This window comes from Pristiophorus japonicus, chromosome 5 (assembly GCF_044704955.1).
Source record: "Pristiophorus japonicus isolate sPriJap1 chromosome 5, sPriJap1.hap1, whole genome shotgun sequence".
Lineage (NCBI taxonomy): Eukaryota > Metazoa > Chordata > Chondrichthyes > Pristiophoridae > Pristiophorus > Pristiophorus japonicus.
In genome coordinates, this window is record NC_091981.1 from 38,160,303 (window position 1) to 38,183,973 (window position 23,671).

The 23,671-nt window shown below is 47.1% G+C and overlaps 1 protein-coding gene across 1 annotated transcript in view; it reads right to left on the reverse strand.

Moving 5' to 3' along the window:
• LOC139264067 (collagen alpha-6(VI) chain-like) overlaps positions 1 to 23,671 on the reverse strand; it is a 170,911-nt gene that overhangs the window by 43,748 nt on the left and 103,492 nt on the right. Inside the window, exon 21 of the mRNA XM_070880165.1 lies at positions 6,184 to 6,246. Within this exon, the coding sequence (XP_070736266.1) occupies positions 6,184 to 6,246 (63 nt within the window). The remainder of the gene's footprint in view (positions 1 to 6,183; positions 6,247 to 23,671) is intronic.

Genomic DNA, 23,671 nt, shown 5'->3' on the forward strand with positions numbered 1-23,671 from the left:
AATCTTGCTCAAGGGCTGCAGCTCAGCAATGCCGCCCCCCGTCCGCCTTTGCTCGGCATTATTGATCGATATCTTCTTCTGCAAATGAAAAAAGAGCATGGCATGGCATAGCATAAGCTACTGAACTAGGTCATATCTTGACGTCACACCAGTTTAAAATGTTAAATGTGTTATGTGAACCAGCAGCATGTAAGAATGACAAACAACTTCGGTCAAGGGTTGTTATTTAATACAATATAGAATGTCCAAGTTGAATTAAATGCAGGACATTCATTGCTATAAAATAAGTTACATGCAAAAGTAAAACATTACATATTAATTTTTAAATTATTATTTGCAATTTACTGTTAAAATGGTTTAACTAAAACATTAAAGAATTACATGCAATGCAGGAGATTCATTGCTCTAGTAAAAATTTGCATGTATCAGTAAAATATAAAATATAAAATATAAGCAGTAAAACATAAAATATAAAATGCAACTTACTCTTGCTGCAGCCACCAAGCTAGTCTAGTGTTTTCATCACTGGTCAGATCCCCTCGCCTCACGGGATGCCGAGGACACCACCGCAGCAATCTCCGCCCATAATTTCCTATAAACACGGGGTGGGGGCTTGCAGTGTACACCCCGAGTCAAATCGTCCCACCAGGACTGGACCACATTCACCAGGGCCTCATGAGCCTCGTCACTAAAAGGCTTCGCCCTTTTCCTCTCAGCTTCTATTTCTGACATTTTTAATATTATATTTTATAATAATATTAAATTTAAATTCAAATTTAGATTATGAAAATTATTTTATTGCTCTGTAAACACAATTTGATTATCAACTATCCCCTTTACTCACACTGTTTTCCTCCTATCTCTCAATCTCCTCTCTCTCTCTCTCTCTAGCCCCTCCCTCTGCCTTCTGCGCATGTGTGGATGACCCCTGACCTCCCGAAACGCGGGAAATCCAGTCAGCCGAAACACCCCCCCCAGCCCCAGACATGCTCAGAATGCCGTTGCTAGGGAAGCTTTGGCCTTCCTCATTCTTTGGGCGATCATGACATCGCTGAAAACATAGAAACATAGAAACATAGAAAATAGGTGCAGGAGTAGGCCATTCGGCCCTTCGAGCCTGCACTACCATTCAATAAGATCATGGCTGATCATTCCCTCAGTACCCCTTTCCTGCTTTCTCTCCATACCCCTTGATCCCTTTAGCCATAAGGGCCATATCTAACTCCCTCTTGAATATATCCAATGAACTGGCATCAACAACTTTCTGCGGTAGGGAATTCCACAGGTTAACAACTCTCTGAGTGACGAAGTTTCTCCTCATCTCAGTCCGAAATGGCCTACCCCTTATCCTAAGACTGTGTCCCCTGGTTCTGCACTTCCCCAACATCAGAAACATTCTTCCCGCATCTAACCTGTCCAGTCCCGTCAGAATCTTATAAGTTTCTATGAGATCCCCTCTCATCCTTCTAAACTCCAGTGTATCAAGGCCCAGTTGATCCAGTCTCTCCTCATATGTCAATCCCGCCATCCCGGGAATCGTTCTGGTGAACCTTCGCTGCACTCCCCCAATAGCAAGAATGTCCTTCCTCAGATTAGGAGACCAAAACTGAACACAATATTCCAGGTGAGGCCTCACCAAGGGCCTGTACAACTGTAGTAAGATCTCCCTGCTCCTATACTCAAATCCCCTAGCTATGAAGGCCAACATACCATTTGCCTTCTTCACCGCCTGCTGTACCTGCATGCCAACCTTCAATGACTGATGAACCATGACACCCAGGTCTTGTTGCACCACCCCCTTTCCTAATCTGCCGCCATTCAGATAATATTCTGCCTTTGTGTTTTTGCCCCCAAAGTGGATAACCTCACATTTATCCACATTATACTGCATCTGCCATGCATTGGCCCACTCACCTAACATGTCCAATTCACCCTGAAGTCTTTTAGCATCCTCCTCACAGCTCACACCGCCACCCAGTTTCGTGTCATCTGCAAACTTGGAGATATTACACTCAATTCCTTCATCTAAATCATTAATGTATATTGTAAAGAGCTGTGGTCCCAGCACTGAGCCCTGCGGCACCCCACTAGTCACTGCCTGCCATTCTGAAAAGGACCTGTTTATCTCGACTCTCTGCTTCCTGTCTGCCAAACAGTTCTCTATCCACGTCAGTACATTACCCCCAATATCATGTGCTTCGATTTTGCACACCAATCTCTTGTATGGGACCTTGTCAAAAGCCTTTTGAAAGTCCAAATACACCACATCCACTGGTTCTCCCTTGTCCACTCTACTGGTTACATCCTCAAAAAATTCCAGAACATTTGTCAAGCATGATTTCCCTTTCATAAATCCATGCTGACTTGGACCGATCCTGTCACTGCTTTCCAAATGCGCTGCTATTTCATCTTTAATAACTGATTCCAACATTTTCCCCACTATTGATGTCAGGCTAACCGGTCTATAATTACCTGTTTTCTCTCTCCCTCCTTTTTTAAACAGTGGTGTTACATTAGCTACCCTCCAGTCCATAAGAACTGATCCAGAGTCGATAGACTGTTGGAAAATGATCACCAATGCATTCACTATTTCTATGGCCACTTCCTTAAGTACTCTGGGATGCAGACTATCAGGCCCCGGGGATTTATCGGCCTTCAATCCCATCAATTTACCTAACACAATTTCCCGCTTTATAAGAATATCCTTCATTTCTTCCTTCTCACTAGACCCTCGGTGCCCTAGTATTTGAGAAAGGTTATTTGTGTCTTCCTTCGTGAAATCACATCGCCCATTCCACATTGCCGACCTAAGGCAGAGTGGAAAATCGCACAAATAAAAAACGGCCTTGTACCAGCGAGCACTAATGCTGAGGCATCCTACATCACTGGAACAAGGCCCATTTTTTTCAGCAATGGCCACCTAGTGGAAAGTCTAGCCTGCAGACATGCGGTCTGAGGCCTCGATGCCTCCATTCGCAGACCAGATTAGGGGCTTAAGTATTCCAGGAGCGTATGTGCAGTCTGTGATCACATGGGCTGCACCAACCAATGAAAATGGAGTATCCCCATTCACAGTATTGGTGATCTCCGTTAGTGCAGAGATCACCATTACTGTGAATGGGGATACCCCAAAAATCACAAACATTTTAAATTAATAAGAAAGCAAGGTCACATATTTAAAATTAATTGAAATTGAATTTACTTAAATTATTTAGACAAAAATGTATTCTTTTGAAATGTTTTACATATATTTGAATAGAGGTAAAATAAACTTACCTTAATGGCCATTGCTGAAAAAAATGAGCCTTGTTCCAGTGATGTAGGATGCCTCAGCGTTAGTGCTCGCTGGTACAAGGCCCATTTTTATTTGTGCGATTTTCCACTCTGCCTTAGGTCAGCAATGTGGAATGGGCGATGTGATTTCATGAAGGAAGACACAAATAACCTTTCTCAAATACTAGGGGACCGAGGGTCTAGTGAGAAGGAAGAACTGAAGGATATTCTTATAAAGCGGGAAATTGTGTTAGGTAAATTGATGGGATTGAAGGCCGATAAATCCCCGGGGCCTGATAGTCTGCATCCTAGAATACTTAAGGAAGTGGCCATAGAAATAGTGGATGCATTGGTGATCATTTTCCAACAGTGCTTTTACCAGGTGTAAGAGTTTGAAGGATATTGGCTGGGCAGGAGTTGGGCAAATAGCCCAAATCTCTGTTCGCAAATGTTCTTCTCCTGGGGATGTGTTGGAACTGGTTCTTGGCGCATGCACATTGCGCGGTGAAAATCGGCAATTGCGAGGCATCTTCGTGCGCGTGTACACATCGTATGCACCCGGAGAGGCTGCAATTTACGGCCCAGTATCTGCGGACAGTGTGCAGAGTGGCAAGCTAACCAACGTAAAATGTGGACTATCTTAACTCCCAGGCTTCATTTAAATATAACAGGCCTGATTTGCATCCGAACCCGGCATTAATGACTTGAGGCCAGGGGGCAGAAATTGGGTGAGCAACAGCAGGTCACACAGGAACAGTTCCCGGCAGTCAGGTAAATAGTGATGTAGTTGGGGGAGGGAACCCGGGCTTTCGTTTTTCTTGTGGGGCACTCTTATTCAAACAAGGAACCCATCTCAATATTACTTACTTTTTTGGCCCTCTTCGAGAAAATTGAGAACAGGAGAATTGTCAGACTCATCACTGAGCTTATCCTCAATTTGATAACGCCACACACACACAGACAGACAGCCACACTTGAATGCACACACGCACCCACAGACACACACACGCGCATAAATGCACACATGCACACAGACACCGCCACACACAGACATATACAGGCAAATACACACATTTACCTAATAAATAAAACAAAAATAGAAAGCCTACAGAAGTTTGCTGTGCTTTTCAAATCTTGGTGTTATTTTTAACTTGAATTAATTCTTTGAAACGATAATAAAACTGCAGAATGCAATAAAATGAGGAGGAGGAATGTGAAATATTAGATGAAATAAACATAGCGAGAGAGGAGGTATTAAGGGATTCAGCAGCTTTGAAAGTGGATAAGTCCCCAGGCCCGGATGAAATGTATTCCAGGCTATTAAACGAAGCAAAAGAGGAAATAGCAAACGCTTTGACCATCATTTTCCAATCCTCTCTGACTTCAGGTGTGGTGCCAGAGGACTGAAGGACTGCTAATGTGGTACCTTTGTTTAAGAAGGGAGAAAGGAACAGACCGAGTAATTACAGACCAGTCAGCCTAACTTCAGTGGTGGGAAAATTATTGGAAAAAATCCTGAAGGACAGGATAAATCTTCACTTAGAAAGACATGGATTAATTGAGGATAATCAGGACGGATTTGTTAAGGGAAGGTTATGTCTGACTAACTTGATTTAATTTTTCGAGGAGGTAACCTGGAGGATCGATGAGGGCAAAGCGTATGATGTCGTGTATATGGAATTTAGCAAAGCTTTTGATAAGGTCTCACATGGCAGATTGGTCACAAAAGTAAAAGCCCATGGGATCAAGAGCTAAGTGGCAAGTTGAATCCAAAATTGGCTCAGAGGCAGGAAGCAAAGGGTAATGGTTGATAAGTGTTTTTGTGACTGGAAGGCTTTTTCCAGTGGGGTTCCGCAGGGCTCAGTACTAGGTCCCTTGCTTTTTGTGATATACATCAATGATCTAGACGTGCATATAGGGGATATGATTAAGAAGTTTGCAGATGATACTAAAATTGGCTGTGTGGTTGATAATGAAGAAGAAAGCTGCGGACTGCAGGAAGATATCAATCAACTGGTCAGGTGGGCAGAACAGTGGCAAATTGAATTTAATCTAGAGAAGTGTGAGTTAATGCATTTGGGGAGGGCTAACAAGGAGAGGGAATACACATTAAATGGTAGGATACTGAGAAGTGTAGAGGAACAAAGGGACCTTGGTGTGCATTTCCACAGATCCCTGAATGTAGCAGGCCAGGTAGAAAGGCAAACGGAATGCTTGCCTTTATTAGCCAAGGTATAGAATACAAGAGCAGGGGCGTTATGCTTGAACTGTATGAAACACTGGTTAGGCCACAGCTGGAGTACTGCATGCAGTTCTGGTCACCGCATTACAGGAAGGACGTGATTGCACTGGAGAGGGTACAGAGGAGATTTACGAGGATGCTGCCGGGAGTGGAGAATCTTAGCAATGAGGACAGATTGGATAGGCTGTGTTTGTTTTCCTTTGAACAGAGGAGGCTGAGGGGAGACCTCATTGAGGTGTATAAAATTATGAGGGGCCAAGATATAGTGGATAGAAAAAGCCTATTTTCCTTAGAAGAGGGGTCAACAACCAAGGGGCATAAATTTTAAGTGATTGATAGAAGGTTTAGAGGGAATTTGAGGGGAAATTTCTTCATGTAGAGGGTTGTAGGGGTCTGGAACACACTGCCTGAAAGGGTAGTAGAGGCAGAAACTCTCACCACATTTAAAAAGTACTTGGATGTACACCTGAAGTGCCGTAACCTGCAGGGTTATGGATCTAGAGCTGGAAAGTGGGATTAGTCTGGATAGCCTCTTGTTGGCCAGCACGGACACGATGGGCCGAAAAGGCCTCCTTCTGTGATGTAAACTTCTATGATTCTATGAAAACCAATGAAACAGTCAGCTTCTGCAGAGTTAATGTTCAACATTGGTCATTAAAGGCAACTACCTGTGCTCCTTGGATTCCTGGATCTCCTGCACGACCTGTCTTCCCAGCATTTCCATTATCTCCCTGTGCAAAAAGAAAGGCCAGTATTAGTGTTGTTATTTTAGATAAATAATTTGACTTACCCCCTCTATGGAAAAATACATGACACTGTGGCAAAACTAAATTTGAACTGTCTTCTGATGTGAAAATAGTTAAATCTGAAATCTTTAAATGGAGCACCGCACTTGGAAACAAAGGGAATTTTGTAATTACTAAACATCTAACATCCCGATGTGACTGGGAGGTTAAGATGGCGACCATTTGTTACACACGACGAATTTGTCAGTTTTGCACTGCCGACCTCGTCCCCCGCAAGCCCCAGTTTAAAATTGGGCTCGAGATTGGGGCATCGGCAAACCATAACTGTGTTAGTTCATCACAATATAATTCATCTTATAATTACTAAAATTGGACACTATTTCGATAGTCTCCTCGGGAGGCAATAAGGAGCCAGAGAACATGTAAACTGGGAATTATGTACAGAGCATCTGTTGTTATTCAACAACAACAGGCGCTAACGGGTCGCAAAAGGTTTTTTGACCTGGTACAGCGAGAACAGCACCCACCACGGATTTGTGTGGAATCACACGAGGTAGCGCCTCACAACTGCCAGAAGTGCCGCTTGGCTGCGTCCGGCGATGATGACGTCATCGCCGAGCGCAGCGACCCGTTACCATCCCGGAAATGAAATTCGACTGCACCCCCTCACTTACCGCCTCGAAGTGACGACAACTTCAGCTGACGAGTTGGAGTCAGGAGCCGGCTGGAGAAGCGCTATTTAAAGGCGCAATCTTGAAAAAAAGGTTGTTGCCCATTTCTCTTTGCAGCTTGCGAACACATAGGCAGAGCGGCTGGTGGACAGATTTTAACGTCAAGGACTGCTCTGCCTTCTAACTATTCCCTTGTATCAGTGAGGGCAGAATTGAGATCACAACATTTATCTCATTTCATGGAAGCTGTGTTGGCACTCGACCTCTTGCTCCGACATCACCGTCAGAGGCTTCTTAGGCGAAGACAAATGCAGAGAGAAAGGCAGAGAGAAAGTTAGGGAGGGGCACAGGGAGAAAGATAGCGGGAAACAAAGGAACACAGGGATAAACACAGGAATAAACACAGGGAGTAACACAGGGAGAAACACAGGGAGAAACACAGAGAGAAGCACATAGAGAAACACAGAGAGAAACACAGAGAGAAACACAGAGAGAAACACAGAGAGAAACACAGAGAGAAACACAGAGAGAAACACAGAGAGAAACACAGAGAGAAACACAGAGAGAAACACAGAGAGAAACACAGGGAGAAACACAGAGAGAAGCACAGAGAGAAACACAGAGAGAAACACAGAGAGAAACACAGAGAGAAACACAGGGAAAAACACGGGATTGGCAGAAGGAGAAACACAGAGAGAAACACAGCGAGAAACACAGGTAGAAACACAGGGAGTGGCAGAAGGAGAAACACAGAGAGAAACAAAGAGAGAAAGAGAGAGAGAAACACAGAGAGAAACACAGAGAGAAACATGGGGAGAAACACAGCGAGAAACACAGGGAGAAACAGAGAGAGAAACAGAGAGAGAAACACAGAGAGAAACACAGGGAGAAACACAGGGAGAAACACTGAGAGACACACTGAGAGAAACACGGGGAGAAACACGGGGAGAAACACAGAGAGGAATACAGGGAGAAACAGAGAGAAACACAGAGAGAAACGCGGGGGGAAACACAGCGAGAAACACAGAGAGAAACACAGAGAGAAACACAGGGAGAAACACAGGGAGAAACACAGGGAGAAACACAGGGAGAAACACAGGGAGAAACACAGGGAGAAACACAGGGAGAAACACAGGGAGTAACAAAGGGAGAAACACAGGGAGAAACATAGAGAGAAACACAGCGAGAAACACTGCATGAAATACAGGGAGAAACATGGGGAGAAACACTGGGAGAAACACAGCGCGAAACACAGAGAGAAACACAGAGAGAAACACAGAGAGAAACACAGAGAGAAACACAGAGAGAAACACAGGGATTGGCAGAAGGAGAAACACAGAGAGAAACACAGCGAGAAACACAGGGAGAAACACGGAGAGAAACACAGAGAGAAACAGAGAGAGAAACACAGAGAGAAATACAGAGAGAAAAAGGGAGAACCACAGCGAGAAACACAGGGAGAAACACAGAGAGAAACACAGAGAGAAACACAGGGAGAAACAGAGAGAAACACAGAGAGAAACACAGAGAGAAACACAGAGAGAAACACAGGGAGAAACACAGGGAGACACATAGGGAGAAACACAGGGGAAAACACAGAGAGAAACACAGAGAGAAACACAGAGAGAAACACAGGGAATGGCAGAAGGAGAAACACAGTGAGAAACACAGTGAGAAACACAGGGAGAAACACAGGGAGAAACACAGGGAGAAACACAGGGAGAAACACAGAGGTAAACACAGAGGGAAACCCAGAGAGAGAAACGGAGAGAGAAACAGAGAGAGAAACACAGGGAGAAACACAGGGAGAAACACAGGGAGAAACACGGCGAGAAACACGGGGAGAAACACAGAGAGAAACACAGAGAGAAACACAGGGAGATACAGAGAGAAACACACAGAGAAACACAGAGAGAAACACAGGGAGAAACACAGGGAGAAACACAGGGAGAAACACAGAGAGAAACACAGAGAGAAACACAGGGATTGGCAGAAGGAGAAACACAGAGAGAAACACAGCGAGAAACACAGGGAGAAACATAGGGAGAAACACAGGGAGAAACACGGAGAGAAACACAGAGAGAAACACAGGGAGTGGCAGAAGGAGAAACACAGAGAGAAACACAGAGAGAAACACAGTGAAAAACAGAGAGAGAAACAGAGAAAGAAACAGAGAGAGAAACACAGGGAGAAACTCAAGGAGAAACACAGGGAGAAACACAGGGAGAAACACAGGGAGAAACACAGGGAGAAACACAGGGAGAAACACAGGGAGAAACTCAGGGAGAAACTCAGGGAGAAACTCAGAGAGAAACATAGAGAGAAACACAGAGAGAACCACAGGGTGAAATTAAGGGAGAAACACAGGGAAAACACAGATGGAAGCAGAGAGAGAAACACAGAGAGAAACACAGGGAGAAACACAGAGAGAAACACAGCGAGAAACACAGGGAGAAACACAGAGAGAAACACAGCGAGAAACACAGCGAGAAACACAGCGAGAAACACAGAGAGAACCAGAGGGGGAAAGAGAGAGAGAAATGCAGAGAGAAACACAGAGAGCAAAAGGGAGAACCAGACAGAAATACACGGGGAGAAACACAGAGAGAAACACAGAGAGAAACACATGGAGAAACATGGAGAGAAACACAGAGAGAAAAAGGGAGAACCAGACAGAAATACACGGGGAGAAACACAGAGAGAAACACAGAGAGAAACACATGGAGAAACATAGAGAGAAACACAGAAAGAAATACAGGGGGAAACAGAGACAAAACACAGAGAGAAACACAGAGAGAAACACAGCGAGAAACACAGCAAGAAACACAGCGAGAAACACAGAGAGAACCACAGGGAGAAACACAGAGAGAAACGAGAGAGAAACACAAGAGAAAAAGGGAGAACCACAGAGAGAAACACAGGGAGAAACACAGAGAGAAACACAGAGAGAAACATAGAGAGAAACACAGAAAGAAATACAGGGGGAAACAGAGAGAAACACAGAGAGAAACACAGAGAGAAACACAGCGAGAAACACAGCGAGAACCACAGCGAGAACCACAGAGAGAAACGAGAGAGAAACACAAGAGAAAAAGGGAGAACCACACAGAAATACACGGGGAGAAACACAGAGAGAAACACATGGAGAAACATAGAGAGAAACACAGAAAGAAATACAGGGGGAAACAGAGAGAAACACAGAGAGAAACACAGAGAGAAACACAGAGAGAAACACAGCGAGAACCACAGCGAGAAACACAGAGAGAAACACTGGGAGATACAGAGAGAAACACAGAGAGAAACACAGAGAGAAACACAGAGAGAAACACAGAGAGAAACACAGAGAGAAACACAGAGAGAAACACAGGGAGAAACACAGGGAGAAACACAGGAGAAACACAGGAGAAACACAGAGAGAAACACAGAGAGAAACACAGGGATTGGCAGAAGAAGAAACACAGAGAGAAACACAGCGAGAAACACAGGGAGAAACACGGAGAGAAACACAGAGAGAAACACAGGGAGAAACTCAAGGAGAAACACAGGGAGAAACACAGGGAGAAACACAGGGAGAAACACAGAGAGAAACACAGAGAGAAACACAGAGAGAAACACAGGGAGAAACTCAGGGAGAAACACAGAGAGAAACACAGAGAGAAACACAGAGAGAACCACAGAGAGAACCACAGGGTGAAATTAAGGGAGAAACACAGGGAAAACACTGATGGAAACAGAGAGAGAAACACAGAGAGAAACACAGCGAGAAACACAGCGAGAAACACAGAGAGAACCAGAGGGGGAAACAGAGAGAGAAACACAGAGAGAAACACAGGGAGAAACTCAAGGAGAAACACAGGGAGAAACACAGAGAGAAACACAGGGAGAAACACAGGGAGAAACTCAGGGAGAATCACAGGGAGAAACTCAGGGAGAAACACAGGGAAAAACCAGGGAGAAACACAGGGAGAAACACAGAGAGAAACACAGCGAGAACCACATCGAGAATCAAGAGAGAAATGCAGAGAGAAGTGCAGAAAGAAACAGAGAGAGAAGCACAGCGAGAAGCACAGCGAGAAGCACAGCGAGAAACACAGAGAGAAACACAGAGAGAAACACAGAGAGAAACACAGGGAGAAACACAGAGAGAAACACAGGGAGAAACTCAGGGAGAAACACAGAGAGAAACACAGAGAGAAACACAGAGAGAAACACAGAGAGAAACACAGGGAGAAACTCAGGGAGAAACACAGAGCAAAACACAGAGAGAAACATAGGGAGAAACACAGAGAGAAACACAGAGAGAAACACAGAGAGAAACACAGAGAAACACAGTGAGAAACACAGCGAGAAACACAGAGAGAACCACAGGGAGAATCACAGAGAGAAATGCAGAGAGAAATGCAGAAAGAAACAGAGAGAGAAGCACAGCGAGAAACACAGGGAGAAACACAGGGAGAAACACAGGGAGAAACATGGGGAGAAACAGGAGGAGAACACCGGGAGAAATGCAGGGAGAATCATAGAAGCATAGAAAATAGTAGCAGGAGTCAGCCATTTGCCCCTCGAGCCTGCACCACCATTCAATAAGATCATGGCTGATCATTCCCTCTGTACCCCTTTCCAGCTTTGTCTCCATACTTCTTGATCCCTTTAGCCACAAGGGCCATATCTAATGCTCTCTTGAATATATCGAATTAATTGACATCAACAACTCTCTGTGGTTGGAAGAAACGCAGAGAGAAACACAGGGAAAAACACGGGGAGAAACATGGGGAGAAACACAGGGAGAAACACAGGGAGAAACACGGTGAGAAACACGGTGAGAAACACGGGGAGAAACACGGGGAGAAACTCGGGGAGAAACTCGGGGAGAAACACGGGGAAAAACTCAAGGAGAAACACAGGGAGAAATACAGGAAGAAACACAGGGAGAAACACAGAGATTGTCATGTATTCAACTGTCATTGTAATCCATGTTTCAACTGACCTATGTTGTACACCGTGAGAACACTGACCGCTAGATGGTGAACTTGTGGGAGACACACCTAACCTGGACTTTCAGGTATAAAAGGGGAAGCTCCAGCCATCTTCTCCACTTCAGTGCTGGCTAATAAAGGTTACTGGTCACAGAGTGACCTTCTCTCTGGTACGGGCCTCGTGTGCATTTGTACTGTATAATGAGAACATATTATTGGCGACAAGAAACTGGGTTTTAAACCATGTGAGCATGGCCACTGGCAGCACAGACGAGGGGTGCTGTGTTGGTGATGATTGGGACGATTTTATTGAGAGACTTCAGCAAAGTTTCGTCACTAAGGAATGGCTGGGACAAGATTCGGCCGACAAACGCAGGGGTCATCTCCTGACGGTTTGTGGATCCAGGACCTACTCCCTGATGAAGGACCTTCTAGCACCAGAGAAACCGGCAGACAAGCTCAGTAAGTGCTCGGGGAACACTTCAAACTGGCGAGCAGCATGCACAGTGCGAGACAACGGTTTTACACGCACTGGCAGCGAGAAGGGCAAAGCTTTCCAGACTTCGTGGCAGACCTACGGCCTGCCTATGTAAGTTCCCAGATGCATGCAGAGCGGAGATACTGCGAGACTTTTTTATTGAGGGCATCGGGCACGCTGGGGTTTTCAGGAAACTGATTGAGACCAAAGACTTGACGCTGGAAATGGCGGCTTTGAAGGCCCAGACATTCATCTCAGGGGAGGAAGAGACCAGAATGATGTTTTGACAAAAATCATGGTTTAAATGCAGCAAATGGACAGGGAGTCAACATTGTTAACACACAGCGGCACACAGTTCTCCAGGAAGACAGGGGCAATCGGATATGCCCGAGCATGTAGTCGAACCCAAAGGGGGAATTCAACCGAGACAATGGCCAGCTGAACGGCGATTCATGTCATCGCAAGGGACAATGCGGCCAGGAATGGGGCCATCATCACCTGTCAACGGTGCGTTTAAGGACAATTACAGAGACAGTCAGAGACGATCGACTGGTAATGGACCTTTTGTTTCCAACAACGGTTCATGTTGGAGGTGTGGAGGCCACAGCCAGAGCTTGCAAGTATCAGCAATATACCTGCAGAAGCTGCAACGTCAGCGGTCACTTGGCGTGTATATGCAGGAAGCCTGCAGCCAGGTTGATGTACGAGGAGGACAGGCCCAATGTAAGCCCTAAGAGGCCAAATGGACACTGGGGGAAATCGCTGGAAGCTGAAGTTCAGTGAGTTCATGTGGAGCACATATACAGTTCATACACCAGGACGCCACCAATAATGATGAAAGTGTTCCTCAATGGCATCCCAGTATCAATGGAGCTAGACACGGGGGCCAGCCAGTCCCTGATGAGTATCAAACAGTTCGACAAGTTGTGGTGGTCCAAGGCCAGGAGGCCAAAATTAGTGCTGATTGACGCACAGCTACGGACATATACAAAGGAGACCATTCTGGTGCTTGGCAGTGCCACGGTAGTCGTGACCCACAAAGATTCGGAGAACAGGATGCCATTCCGAATTGTCCTGGGCGGCGGTCCCGCACTGCTGGGGAGGAGTTGGCTTGGTGTCATGAACTGGAAAAGGGGCGATGTCAATGCAATTTCTTCTGTGGAGCAAATATCATGCTCACAGGTCCTGGACAAATTTGACTCACTATTTCAACCCAGCATTGGCACTTTCATGGGGACAAAGGTAGTGATTCATATAAACCCAGATGCCAGGCCAGTACACCACAAGGCCAGAGAGGTGCCGTACATGATGCGGGAAAAGATAGAAGGCGAATCGGACCTCCTGCTGAGGGAAGGCATAATTTTGCCAGTGACTGTCGGCAATCGCAATTTGTTATGCTCCAACAATCTGTTAACGCTATATGACCCATGTAAGAAACTTGTTTTAACGTGCGATGCGTCGTCCTATGGGGTCGGGTGTGTGTTGCAGCATGTTAATGCCAAGGGTCAGTTACAGCCGGTAGCTTATGCCTCCAGAATTCTGTCCCAGGCAGAAAGGGGCTACGGGATGGTAGAAAAGGAAGCGCTTGCATGTGTATATGCAGTAAAAAAAATGCACCAGTACCTGTTTGGCAGGAAATTTGAGCTGGAGACAAATCACAAACCCCAAACATATCTTTTGGCTGACAACAAGGCCATAAATGCAAATGCGTCAGACTGCATACAGAGGTGGGCACTCACGTTAGCCGCCTATGACTATACAATTCGGCACAGACCGGGCACTGAAAATTGCGCCGATGCACTCAGCGAGCTCCCACTAGCCACCACCGAAGGGGCAACCGAGCATGCTGCTGAGATGGTCATGGCCGTTGAAGCTTTCGAAAGCGAAGGCTCACCCGTGACAGCCCGTCAGATTAAAGTCTGGACAAATACAGACTCGCTACTGTCTTTAGTCAAGAAATGTGTCCTAAATGGGGACTGGGCAGCCACGTACGAGGCATGCCCTGAGGAATTTAAACCATTTCACAGGCGCAAGGATGAACTCTCGATTCAGGCCGATTGCCTACTATGGGGAAACCGAGTAGTCATGCCCCAGATGGGCAGAGAGGCGTTCATCCGAGAACTCCACAATGAGCACCCGGGCATTGTCATAATGAAGGCAATTGCCAGGTCATACATTTGGTGGCTAGGGATAGATGCAGACCTGGAACTTTGTGTTTGCAGGTGCAACACGTGTGCTCAGCTGGGCAACGCACCCAGGGAAGCCCCTCTTAGCCCCTGGTCCTGGCCCGCCAAGCCGTTGTCACGTATCCATGTGCACTACGCAGGTCCTTTCATGGGAAAAATGTTTTCGGTTGTAGTAGACGCCTACTCCAAATGGATCGAGTGTGACATTCTCAATTCAAGCACATCCTCTGCCACGGTAGAAAGTCTATGGGCAATGTTCGCCACCCTTGGTCTACCGGATGTCTTGGTCAGCGACAATGGCCTGTGCTTTACAAGCATTGAATTCCAAGACTTCATGGCAGGAAATGGTATCAACCATGTCAGAATGGCACTGTTCAAGCCGGCCTCAAACGGCCAGGTGGAACGAGCAGTGCAGAAAATCAAACCGGGGACGCTCAGAATCCAAGGGGATTCCCTACAAAGCAGCTTATCACGCCTCCTGTTGGCCAATAGATCCCGACCACACTCGCTCACAGGGGTTCCACCTGCTAATGAAAAGGACGCTCAAAACCAGGTTATCCCTTATACACTCCACCATGAAAGAAATTGTTGAGAGCAGGCGCCGGTCACAATGTGACTACCATGACGGGAATGTGAGGGCATGATGTATTGATGTCAATGAGTCTGTCTTTGTCCTCAACTACGCTGCAGGGCCCAAATGGCTCGCAGGCACTGTGATTGCCACAGAGGGGAATAGGATTCTGATAGTTAAACTTACCAATGGACAAATCTGCCGCAAACACGTGGATCAAACAAAAATGAGGTTCAGCAACCCCACAGAAGAAGCAGAGGAAGAACACGTTGTAGAGTTCACTCCACCACAGGTGACCAAACACTGGAACCAAATGGAGGAGAGCCCAGTCACTGTGGGAGTCCGGACAGGCTGAGTCACCGCAAACAGCGGACACTCAGGCCAGTGCCCAAAAACCGGAGCCCCAACTCAGGCGCTGTACAAGGGATTGTAAACCACCAGAGAGGCTTAACCTGTGATCACAATAATACTTTGGGGGGAAGTGATGTCATGTATTCAACTGTCATTGTAATCCATGTATAAACTGACCTAAGTTGTAGACTGTGAGAACACTGACCACTCAGTGATGAACTTGTGGGAGACACTCCTAACCTGGATTTTAAGGTATAAAAGGGGAAGCTCCACCCATCTTCTCCACTTCAGTGCTGGCTAATACAGGTTACTGGTCACAGAGTGACCTTGTCTCTAGTATGGGCCTCGTGTGCATTTGTACGGTATAGTAAGGACATATTAGGGAAAAACACAGGGAGAAACGCAGAGAGAAACTGATACGTCCTTACTACACAGTATAAATGCACACGAGGCCCATGCTTGAGAGAAGGTCAGTCTGTGACCTGTCCTTTATTCCTTAGCACTCAAGTGATGAAGGTGGGTGGAGCTTCCCCTTTTATTCCTGAAGGTCCAGGTTAGGAGTGTCTCCCACCTAGTGGTCAGTGTTCTCACGGTGTACAACTTAGGTCAGTTTATACATGGGTTACAATGCCGGTTGAATACATGACATCACCTCCCCCCCAAAGTCTTATTGGGATCACAGGTTGAGTCTCTCTGGTGGTTTACGCTCCCTTGTAGAGCGCCTGAGTTGGGGCTCTGGTTGTTGGGCGCTGGCCTGAGTGTCTGCTGTTTGCAGTGCCTCAGGCTTGTCCGGACTGCCCACAGTGACTGGGCTCTCCTCCCTTTGGTTCCGGTGTTCGGTCACCTGTGGTGGAGTGAACTCTATATCGTGTTCTTCCTCTGCTTCCTCTATGGGGTTGCTGAACCTCCTTTTTGTTTAACCCACATGTTTGCGGCAGATTTGTCCATTGGTAAGTTTAACTACCAGAATCCTATTTCCCTCTTTGGCAACCACAGTGCCTGCGAGCCATTTGGGCCCTGCAGCGTAGTTGAGGGCAAAAACAGGATCATTTACATCAATACATCGCGTCCTCGCATTCCTGTCATGGTAGTGATATTGTGACTGGCACCTGTTCGCGACAATTTCTTTCATGGTGGGGTGTATAAGGGATAATCGGGTTTTGAGCGTCATTTTCATTAGTAGCTCTGTGGGTGGAACCCCTTAAAGCGAGTGTGGTCGGGATCTACAGGCCAACAGGGGGCGTGATAAGCGGGTTTGTAGGGAACCCCCTTGGAATCTGAGCATCCCCTGTTTGATTAGCTGCACTGCTCGTTCTGCCTGGCCATTAGATGCCGGCTTGAACAGTGCCGTTCTAACATGGTTAATTCCATTGCCTGCCATGAAGTCCTGGAATACAGTGCTTGTGAAGCACGGGCCATTGTCGCTGACCAAGATGTCCGGTAGACCGTGGGCGGCGAACATTGCCCGTAGATTTTCGATCGTGGCAGAGGATGTGCTTGAATTTAAAATGTCACACTCGATCCATTTGGAGCAGGCGTCTACTACAACCAAAAACATTTTCCCCATGAAAGGACCTGCGTAGTCCACATGGATGCGTGACCAAGGCTTGGCGGGCCATGGCCAGGGGCTAAGGGGGGTTTCCCTGGGCGCATGGCCCAGCTGGACACACGTGTTGCACCTGCGAACACAAAGTTCCAGATCTGCGTCTGTCCCTGGCCACCAAACGAGTGACCTGGCAATTGCCTTCATCGTGACAATGCCTGGGTGCCCATTGTGGAGTTCTCTGATGAACACCTCTCTGCCCATCTGGGGCATGACTACACGGTTTCCCCACAGTAGGCAATCGGCCTGAATCGAGAGTTCATCCTTGCGCCTGTGAAATGGTTTAAATTTCTCAGGGCATGCCCTGTACGTGGCTGCCCAGTCCCCATTCAGGACACATTTCTTGACTAGAGACAATAGCGGGTCTCTATTTGTCCAGACTTTAATCTGACGGGCTGTTACGGGTGAGCCTTCGCTTCCGAAAGCTTCAACAGCCATGACCATCTCAGCACCATGCTCGGTAGCCCCCTCAGTGGTGGCTAGTGGGAGCCTGCTGAGTGCATCGGCGCAGTTTTCGGTGCCCGGTCTGTGCCGAATTATGTCGTCATAGGCAGCTAATATGAGTGCCCACCTCTGTATGCGGGCCGATGCGTTTGCATTTATGGCCTTGTTGTCGGCCAAAAGGGACGTTAGGGGTTTGTGATCTGTCTCCAGCTCAAATTTCCTGCCAATCAGGTACTGGTGCATTTTGTTTACCGCATATACACATGTGAGCGCCTCCTTTTCTACCATCCCGTAGCCCCTTTCTGCCTGGGACAGACTCCTGGAGGCATAAGCTACCGGCTGTAACTGACCCTTGGCATTGACATGCTGCAACACACACCCGACACCATAGGACGACGCATCGCACGTTAACACAAGTTTCTTACATGGGTCATATAGCGTTAACAGATTGTTGGAACATAACAAATTGCGTGCTCTATTAAAAGCCCTTTCCCGACTGTCCCCCCAGACCCATTCGCGACCTTTGCGTAGGAGCACGTGGAGCGGCTCTAGCAGCGTGCTCAATTTGGGAAGAAAGTTACCAAAATAGTTCAGGAGCCCCCGGAACGAACGCAGCTCCGTCGTCTTACAGGGTCTGGGTGCTCTCTGGATCACTTCCGTCTTGGATGCAGTAGGGCTGATCCCATCTGCTGCTACCCTCATCTCCAGGAATTCTACCTCTGGAGCTAGGAAGACGCACTTCGCCTTTTTCAGTCGCAGCCCTACCCGGTCCAGTCTGCGTAGCACCTCCTCCAGGTTGTGGAGGTGTTCTTCAGTATCGTAACCCGTAATGAGGATGTCGTCCTGAAAAACCACCGTCCCTGGAATCGACTTGAGGAGGCTTTCCATATTTCGTTGGAAGATCGCGGCGGCTGAGCGAAGCCCGAACGGACATCTGTTGTACTCAAACAACCCCTTGTGTGTCGTGATGGTGGTCAGCTTCTTCGACTCACTTGCCAGCTGCTGGATCATGTAAGCTGAGGTCAGGTCCAATTTTGAAAAAAGTTTTCCACCGGATAGCATCGCAAAGAGGTCCTCCGCTCTCGGTAGCGGGTACTGGTCTTGGAGTGACACCTGATTGATGGTGGCCTTGTAATCGCCACATATCCTGACCGACCCATCCGCCTTGAGCACCGGCACAATCGGGCTCGCCCAGTCACTGAATTCGACTGGCGAGATGATGCCTTCCCTCAACAGGCGGTCCAATTCGCCTTCTATCTTTTCCCGCATCATGTACGGCACCGCTCTGGCCTTGTGGTGTACTGGTCTGGCGTCTAGGTTTATGTGAATCACTACCTTGGCCCCCATGAAAGTGCCAATGCCGGGTTGAAATAATGAGTAAAATTTGTCCAGGACCTGTGAGCATGATACTCACTCCACAGAGGAAATTGCATTGATATCGCCCCATTTCCAGTTCATGACAGCAAGCCAACTCCTCCCCAGTAGTGCTGGACCGTTCCCTGGGACAATCCAGAGTGGCAACCTGTTCTCCGAATCTTTGTGGGTCACGACTACCGTGGCGCTGCGTAGCACCGGAATGATCTGCTTTGTGTAAGTCCGTAGCTGTGCGTCAATCGGCGATAATTTTGGCCTCCTGGCCTTGGATGCCCACAACTTTTCGAACTGTTTGATACCCATCAGGGACTGGCTGGCACCCGTGTCTAACTCCATTGATACTGGGATGCCATTGAGGAGCACTTTCATCATTATCGGTGGCGTCCTGGTGTATGAACTGTATACGTGCTCCACATGAACTCGCTGAACTTCAGCTTCCAGCGATTTCCCCCAGTGTCCATTTCTGCAATTTCTGCAGGTATTTTGCTCATCTCTGCAAACTCCGGCTGAATGTATGCCTCCACGCCTCCAGCATGAGTTGTGGTTTGAAAGAAAAGGTCCCATGCCAGTTGATCGTCCCTGACTGCCCCTGTTATTGTTCTTGAGTGCACCATTAACAGGTGTTGATGGCCCCATTACTGGCCGCATTGTCCCTTGCAATGGCGTGAATCACTGTTCAGCTTGCCATTGTCTCTGTCGAACTCCCCCTCTGGGTTCGACTACATGTTGGGGCATGCCTGACTGCCCTTGTCTGCCTGGAGAACTGTGTGCTGCTTTAACAATGTTGAATCTCTGTCCCAACCATTCCGTAACACAGTACCTCTTGTCTGTTCTGCTAGTGGCCATGCTCGCATGGTTTAAATCCCAGTTTCTTGTCGCCATTGATACGTCCTTACTACACAGTATAAATGCACACGAGGCCCATGCTTGAGAGAAGGTCAGTCTGTGACCTGTCCTTTATTCCTTAGCACTCAAGTGATGAAGGTGGGTGGAGCTTCCCCTTTTATACCTGAAGGTCCAGGTTAGGAGTGTCTCCCACCGAGTGGTCAGTGTTCTCACGGTGTACAACTGAGGTCAGTTTATACATGGGTTACAATGATGGTTGAATACATGACATAAACGCAGGGAGAAAAGCAGGGAGAAACGCAGGGAGAAACGCAGGGAGAAACGCAGGGAGAAACGCAGGGAGAAAATTCAAAACATAGAAAATAGGTGCAAGAATATGTCATTCGTCCCTCGAGCCTGCACCACCATTCAATAAGATCATGGCTGACCATTCCCTCAGTACCCCTTTCCTGCTTTCTCTGCATACCCCTTGATCCCTTTCGCCATAAGGGCCATATCTAACTCCCTCTTGAATATTTTCAAATTAACTGGCATCAAGAAATCACTGCAGTAGGGAGAAACACAGGGAGAAACACAGAGAAAAACACAGAGAGAAACACAGCGAGAAACACACAGAGAAACACAGAGAGAAACATAGCGACAAACACAGAGAGAAACACAGGGAGAAACAAAGGGAGAAACACAGGGAGAAACACAGGGAGAAACACAGGGAGAAACACAGAGAGAAACACAGGTAGAAACACAGCGAGAAACACAGGGAGTGGCAGAAGGAGAAACACAGAGAGAAACACAGAGAGAAACACAGCGAGAAGCACAGCGAGAAAAACAGCGAGAAACACAGAGAGAAACACAGCGAGAAACACAGCGAGAAACACAGGGAGTGGCAGAAGGAGAAACACTGCGAGAAACACAGCGAGAAACACAGCGAGATACACAGCGAGAAACACAGCGAGAAACACAGCGAGAAACACTGTGAGAAACACTGCGAGAAACACAGAGAGAAACACAGGGAGAAACAAAGGGAGAAACACAGGGAGAAACACAGGGAGAAACACAGAGAGAAACACAGGTAGAAACACAGGTAGAAACACAGGGAGTGGCAGAAGGAGAAACACAGAGAGAAACACAGGGAGAAAGAGAGAGAGAAACACAGAGAGAAACACAGAGAGAAACACAAGGAGAAACACAGGGAGACACACAGGGAGACACACAGGGAGACACACAGGGAGACACACAGGGAGACACACAGGGAGAAACACAGGGGAAAACACAGAGAGAAACACAGGGATTGGCAGAAGGAGAAACACAGAGAGAAACACAGTGAGAAACACAGGGAGAAACACAGAGAGAAACACAGAGAGAAACACGGAGTGGCAGAAGGAGAAACACAGAGAGAAACACAGAGGGAAACCCAGAGAGAGAAACGGAGAGAGAAACAGAGAGAGAAACACAGGGAGAAACACAGGGAGAAACACGGGGAGAAACACGGCGAGAAACACGGCGAGAAACACGGGGAGAAACACAGAGAGAAACAGAGAGAGAAACAGAGAGAGAAACACAGAGAGAAACACAGAGAGAAACACAGAGAGAAACACTGGGAGAAACACTGGGAGAAACACTGGGAGAAACACTGGGAGAAACACTGGGAGAAACACAGCGCGAAACACAGAGAGAAACACAGAGAGAAACACAGAGAGAAACACAGAGAGAAACACAGAGAGAAACACAGAGAGAAACACAGAGAGAAACACAGGGATTGGCAGAAGGAGAAACACAGAGAGAAACACAGCGAGAAACACAGGGAGAAACACGGAGAGAAACACAGAGAGAAACACAGGGAGAAACTCAAGGAGAAACACAGGGAGAAATACAGGGAGAAACACAGGGAGAAACACAGGGAGAAACACAGGGAGAAACTCAGGGAGAAACACAGAGAGAAACACAGAGAGAAACACAGAGAGAAACACAGGGTGAAATTAAGGGAGAAACACAGGGAAAACACTGATGGAAACAGAGAGAGAAACACAGAGAGAAACACAGGGAGAAACACAGGGAGAAACAGAGAGAGAAACACAGAGAGAAACACAGAGAGAAACACAGCAATAAACACAGCGAGAAACACAGCGAGAAACACAGAGAGAACCAGAGGGGGAAACAGAGAGAGAAACACAGAGAGAAACACAGGGAGAAACTCAAGGAGAAACACAGGGAGAAACACAGAGAGAAACACAGGGAGAAACACAGGGAGAAACTCAGGGAGAAACACAGAGAGAAACACAGAGAGAAACACAGAGAGAAACACAGAGAGAATCACAGAGAGAATCACAGGGAGAAACTCAGGGAGAAACACAGGGAAAAACCCAGGGAGAAACACAGGGAGAAACACAGAGAGAAACACAGCGAGAACCACATCGAGAATCAAGAGAGAAATGCAGAGAGAAATGCAGAAAGAAACAGAGAGAGAAGCACAGAGAGAAACACAGAGAGAAACACAGAGAGAAACACAGAGAGAAACACGGGGAGAAACACGGGGAGAAACACGGGGAGAAACAGGGGAGAAACACAGCGAAAAACGCAGCGAGAAACACAGAGAGAAACACAGAGAGAAACACAGCGAGAAACACAGCGAGAAACACAGCGAGAAACACAGCGAGAAACACAGGGAGAAACACAGAGAGAAACACAGAGAGAAACACAGAGAGAAACACAGAGAGAAACACAGGGAGAAACACAGGGAGAAACTCAGGGAGAAACACAGAGAAACACAGAGAGAACCACAGGAGAATCACAGAAGAGAAATGCAGAGAGAAAATGCAGAAAGAAAACAGAGAGAGAAGGAGAAATAGTAGCAGGAGTCAGCCATTTGCCCCTCGAGCCTGCACCACCATTCAATACAGATCCTGGGCTGATCATTCCCCCAGTTCCAGCTTTGTCTCCATACTTCTTGATCCCTTTAGCCACAAGGGCCATATCTAATGCTCTCTTGAATAAGGAGTCAGCCATTTGCCCCTCGAGCCTGCACCACCATTCAATAAGATCATGGCTGATCATTCCCTCTGTACCCCTTTCCAGCTTTGTCTCCATACTTCTTGATCCCTTTAGCCACAAGGGCCATATCTAATGCTCTCTTGAATATATCGAATTAATTGACATCAACAACTCTCTGTGGTTGGAAGAAACGCAGAGAGAAACACAGGGAAAAACACGGGGAGAAACATGGGGAGAAACACAGGGAGAAACACAGGGAGAAACACGGTGAGAAACACGGTGAGAAACACGGGGAGAAACACGGGGAGAAACTCGGGGAGAAACTCGGGGAGAAACACGGGGAAAAACTCAAGGAGAAACACAGGGAGAAATACAGGAAGAAACACAGGGAGAAACACAGAGATTGTCATGTATTCAACTGTCATTGTAATCCATGTTTCAACTGACCTATGTTGTACACCGTGAGAACACTGACCGCTAGATGGTGAACTTGTGGGAGACACACCTAACCTGGACTTTCAGGTATAAAAGGGGAAGCTCCAGCCATCTTCTCCACTTCAGTGCTGGCTAATAAAGGTTACTGGTCACAGAGTGACCTTCTCTCTGGTACGGGCCTCGTGTGCATTTGTACTGTATAATGAGAACATATTATTGGCGACAAGAAACTGGGTTTTAAACCATGTGAGCATGGCCACTGGCAGCACAGACGAGGGGTGCTGTGTTGGTGATGATTGGGACGATTTTATTGAGAGACTTCAGCAAAGTTTCGTCACTAAGGAATGGCTGGGACAAGATTCGGCCGACAAACGCAGGGGTCATCTCCTGACGGTTTGTGGATCCAGGACCTACTCCCTGATGAAGGACCTTCTAGCACCAGAGAAACCGGCGGACAAGCTCAGTAAGTGCTCGGGGAACACTTCAA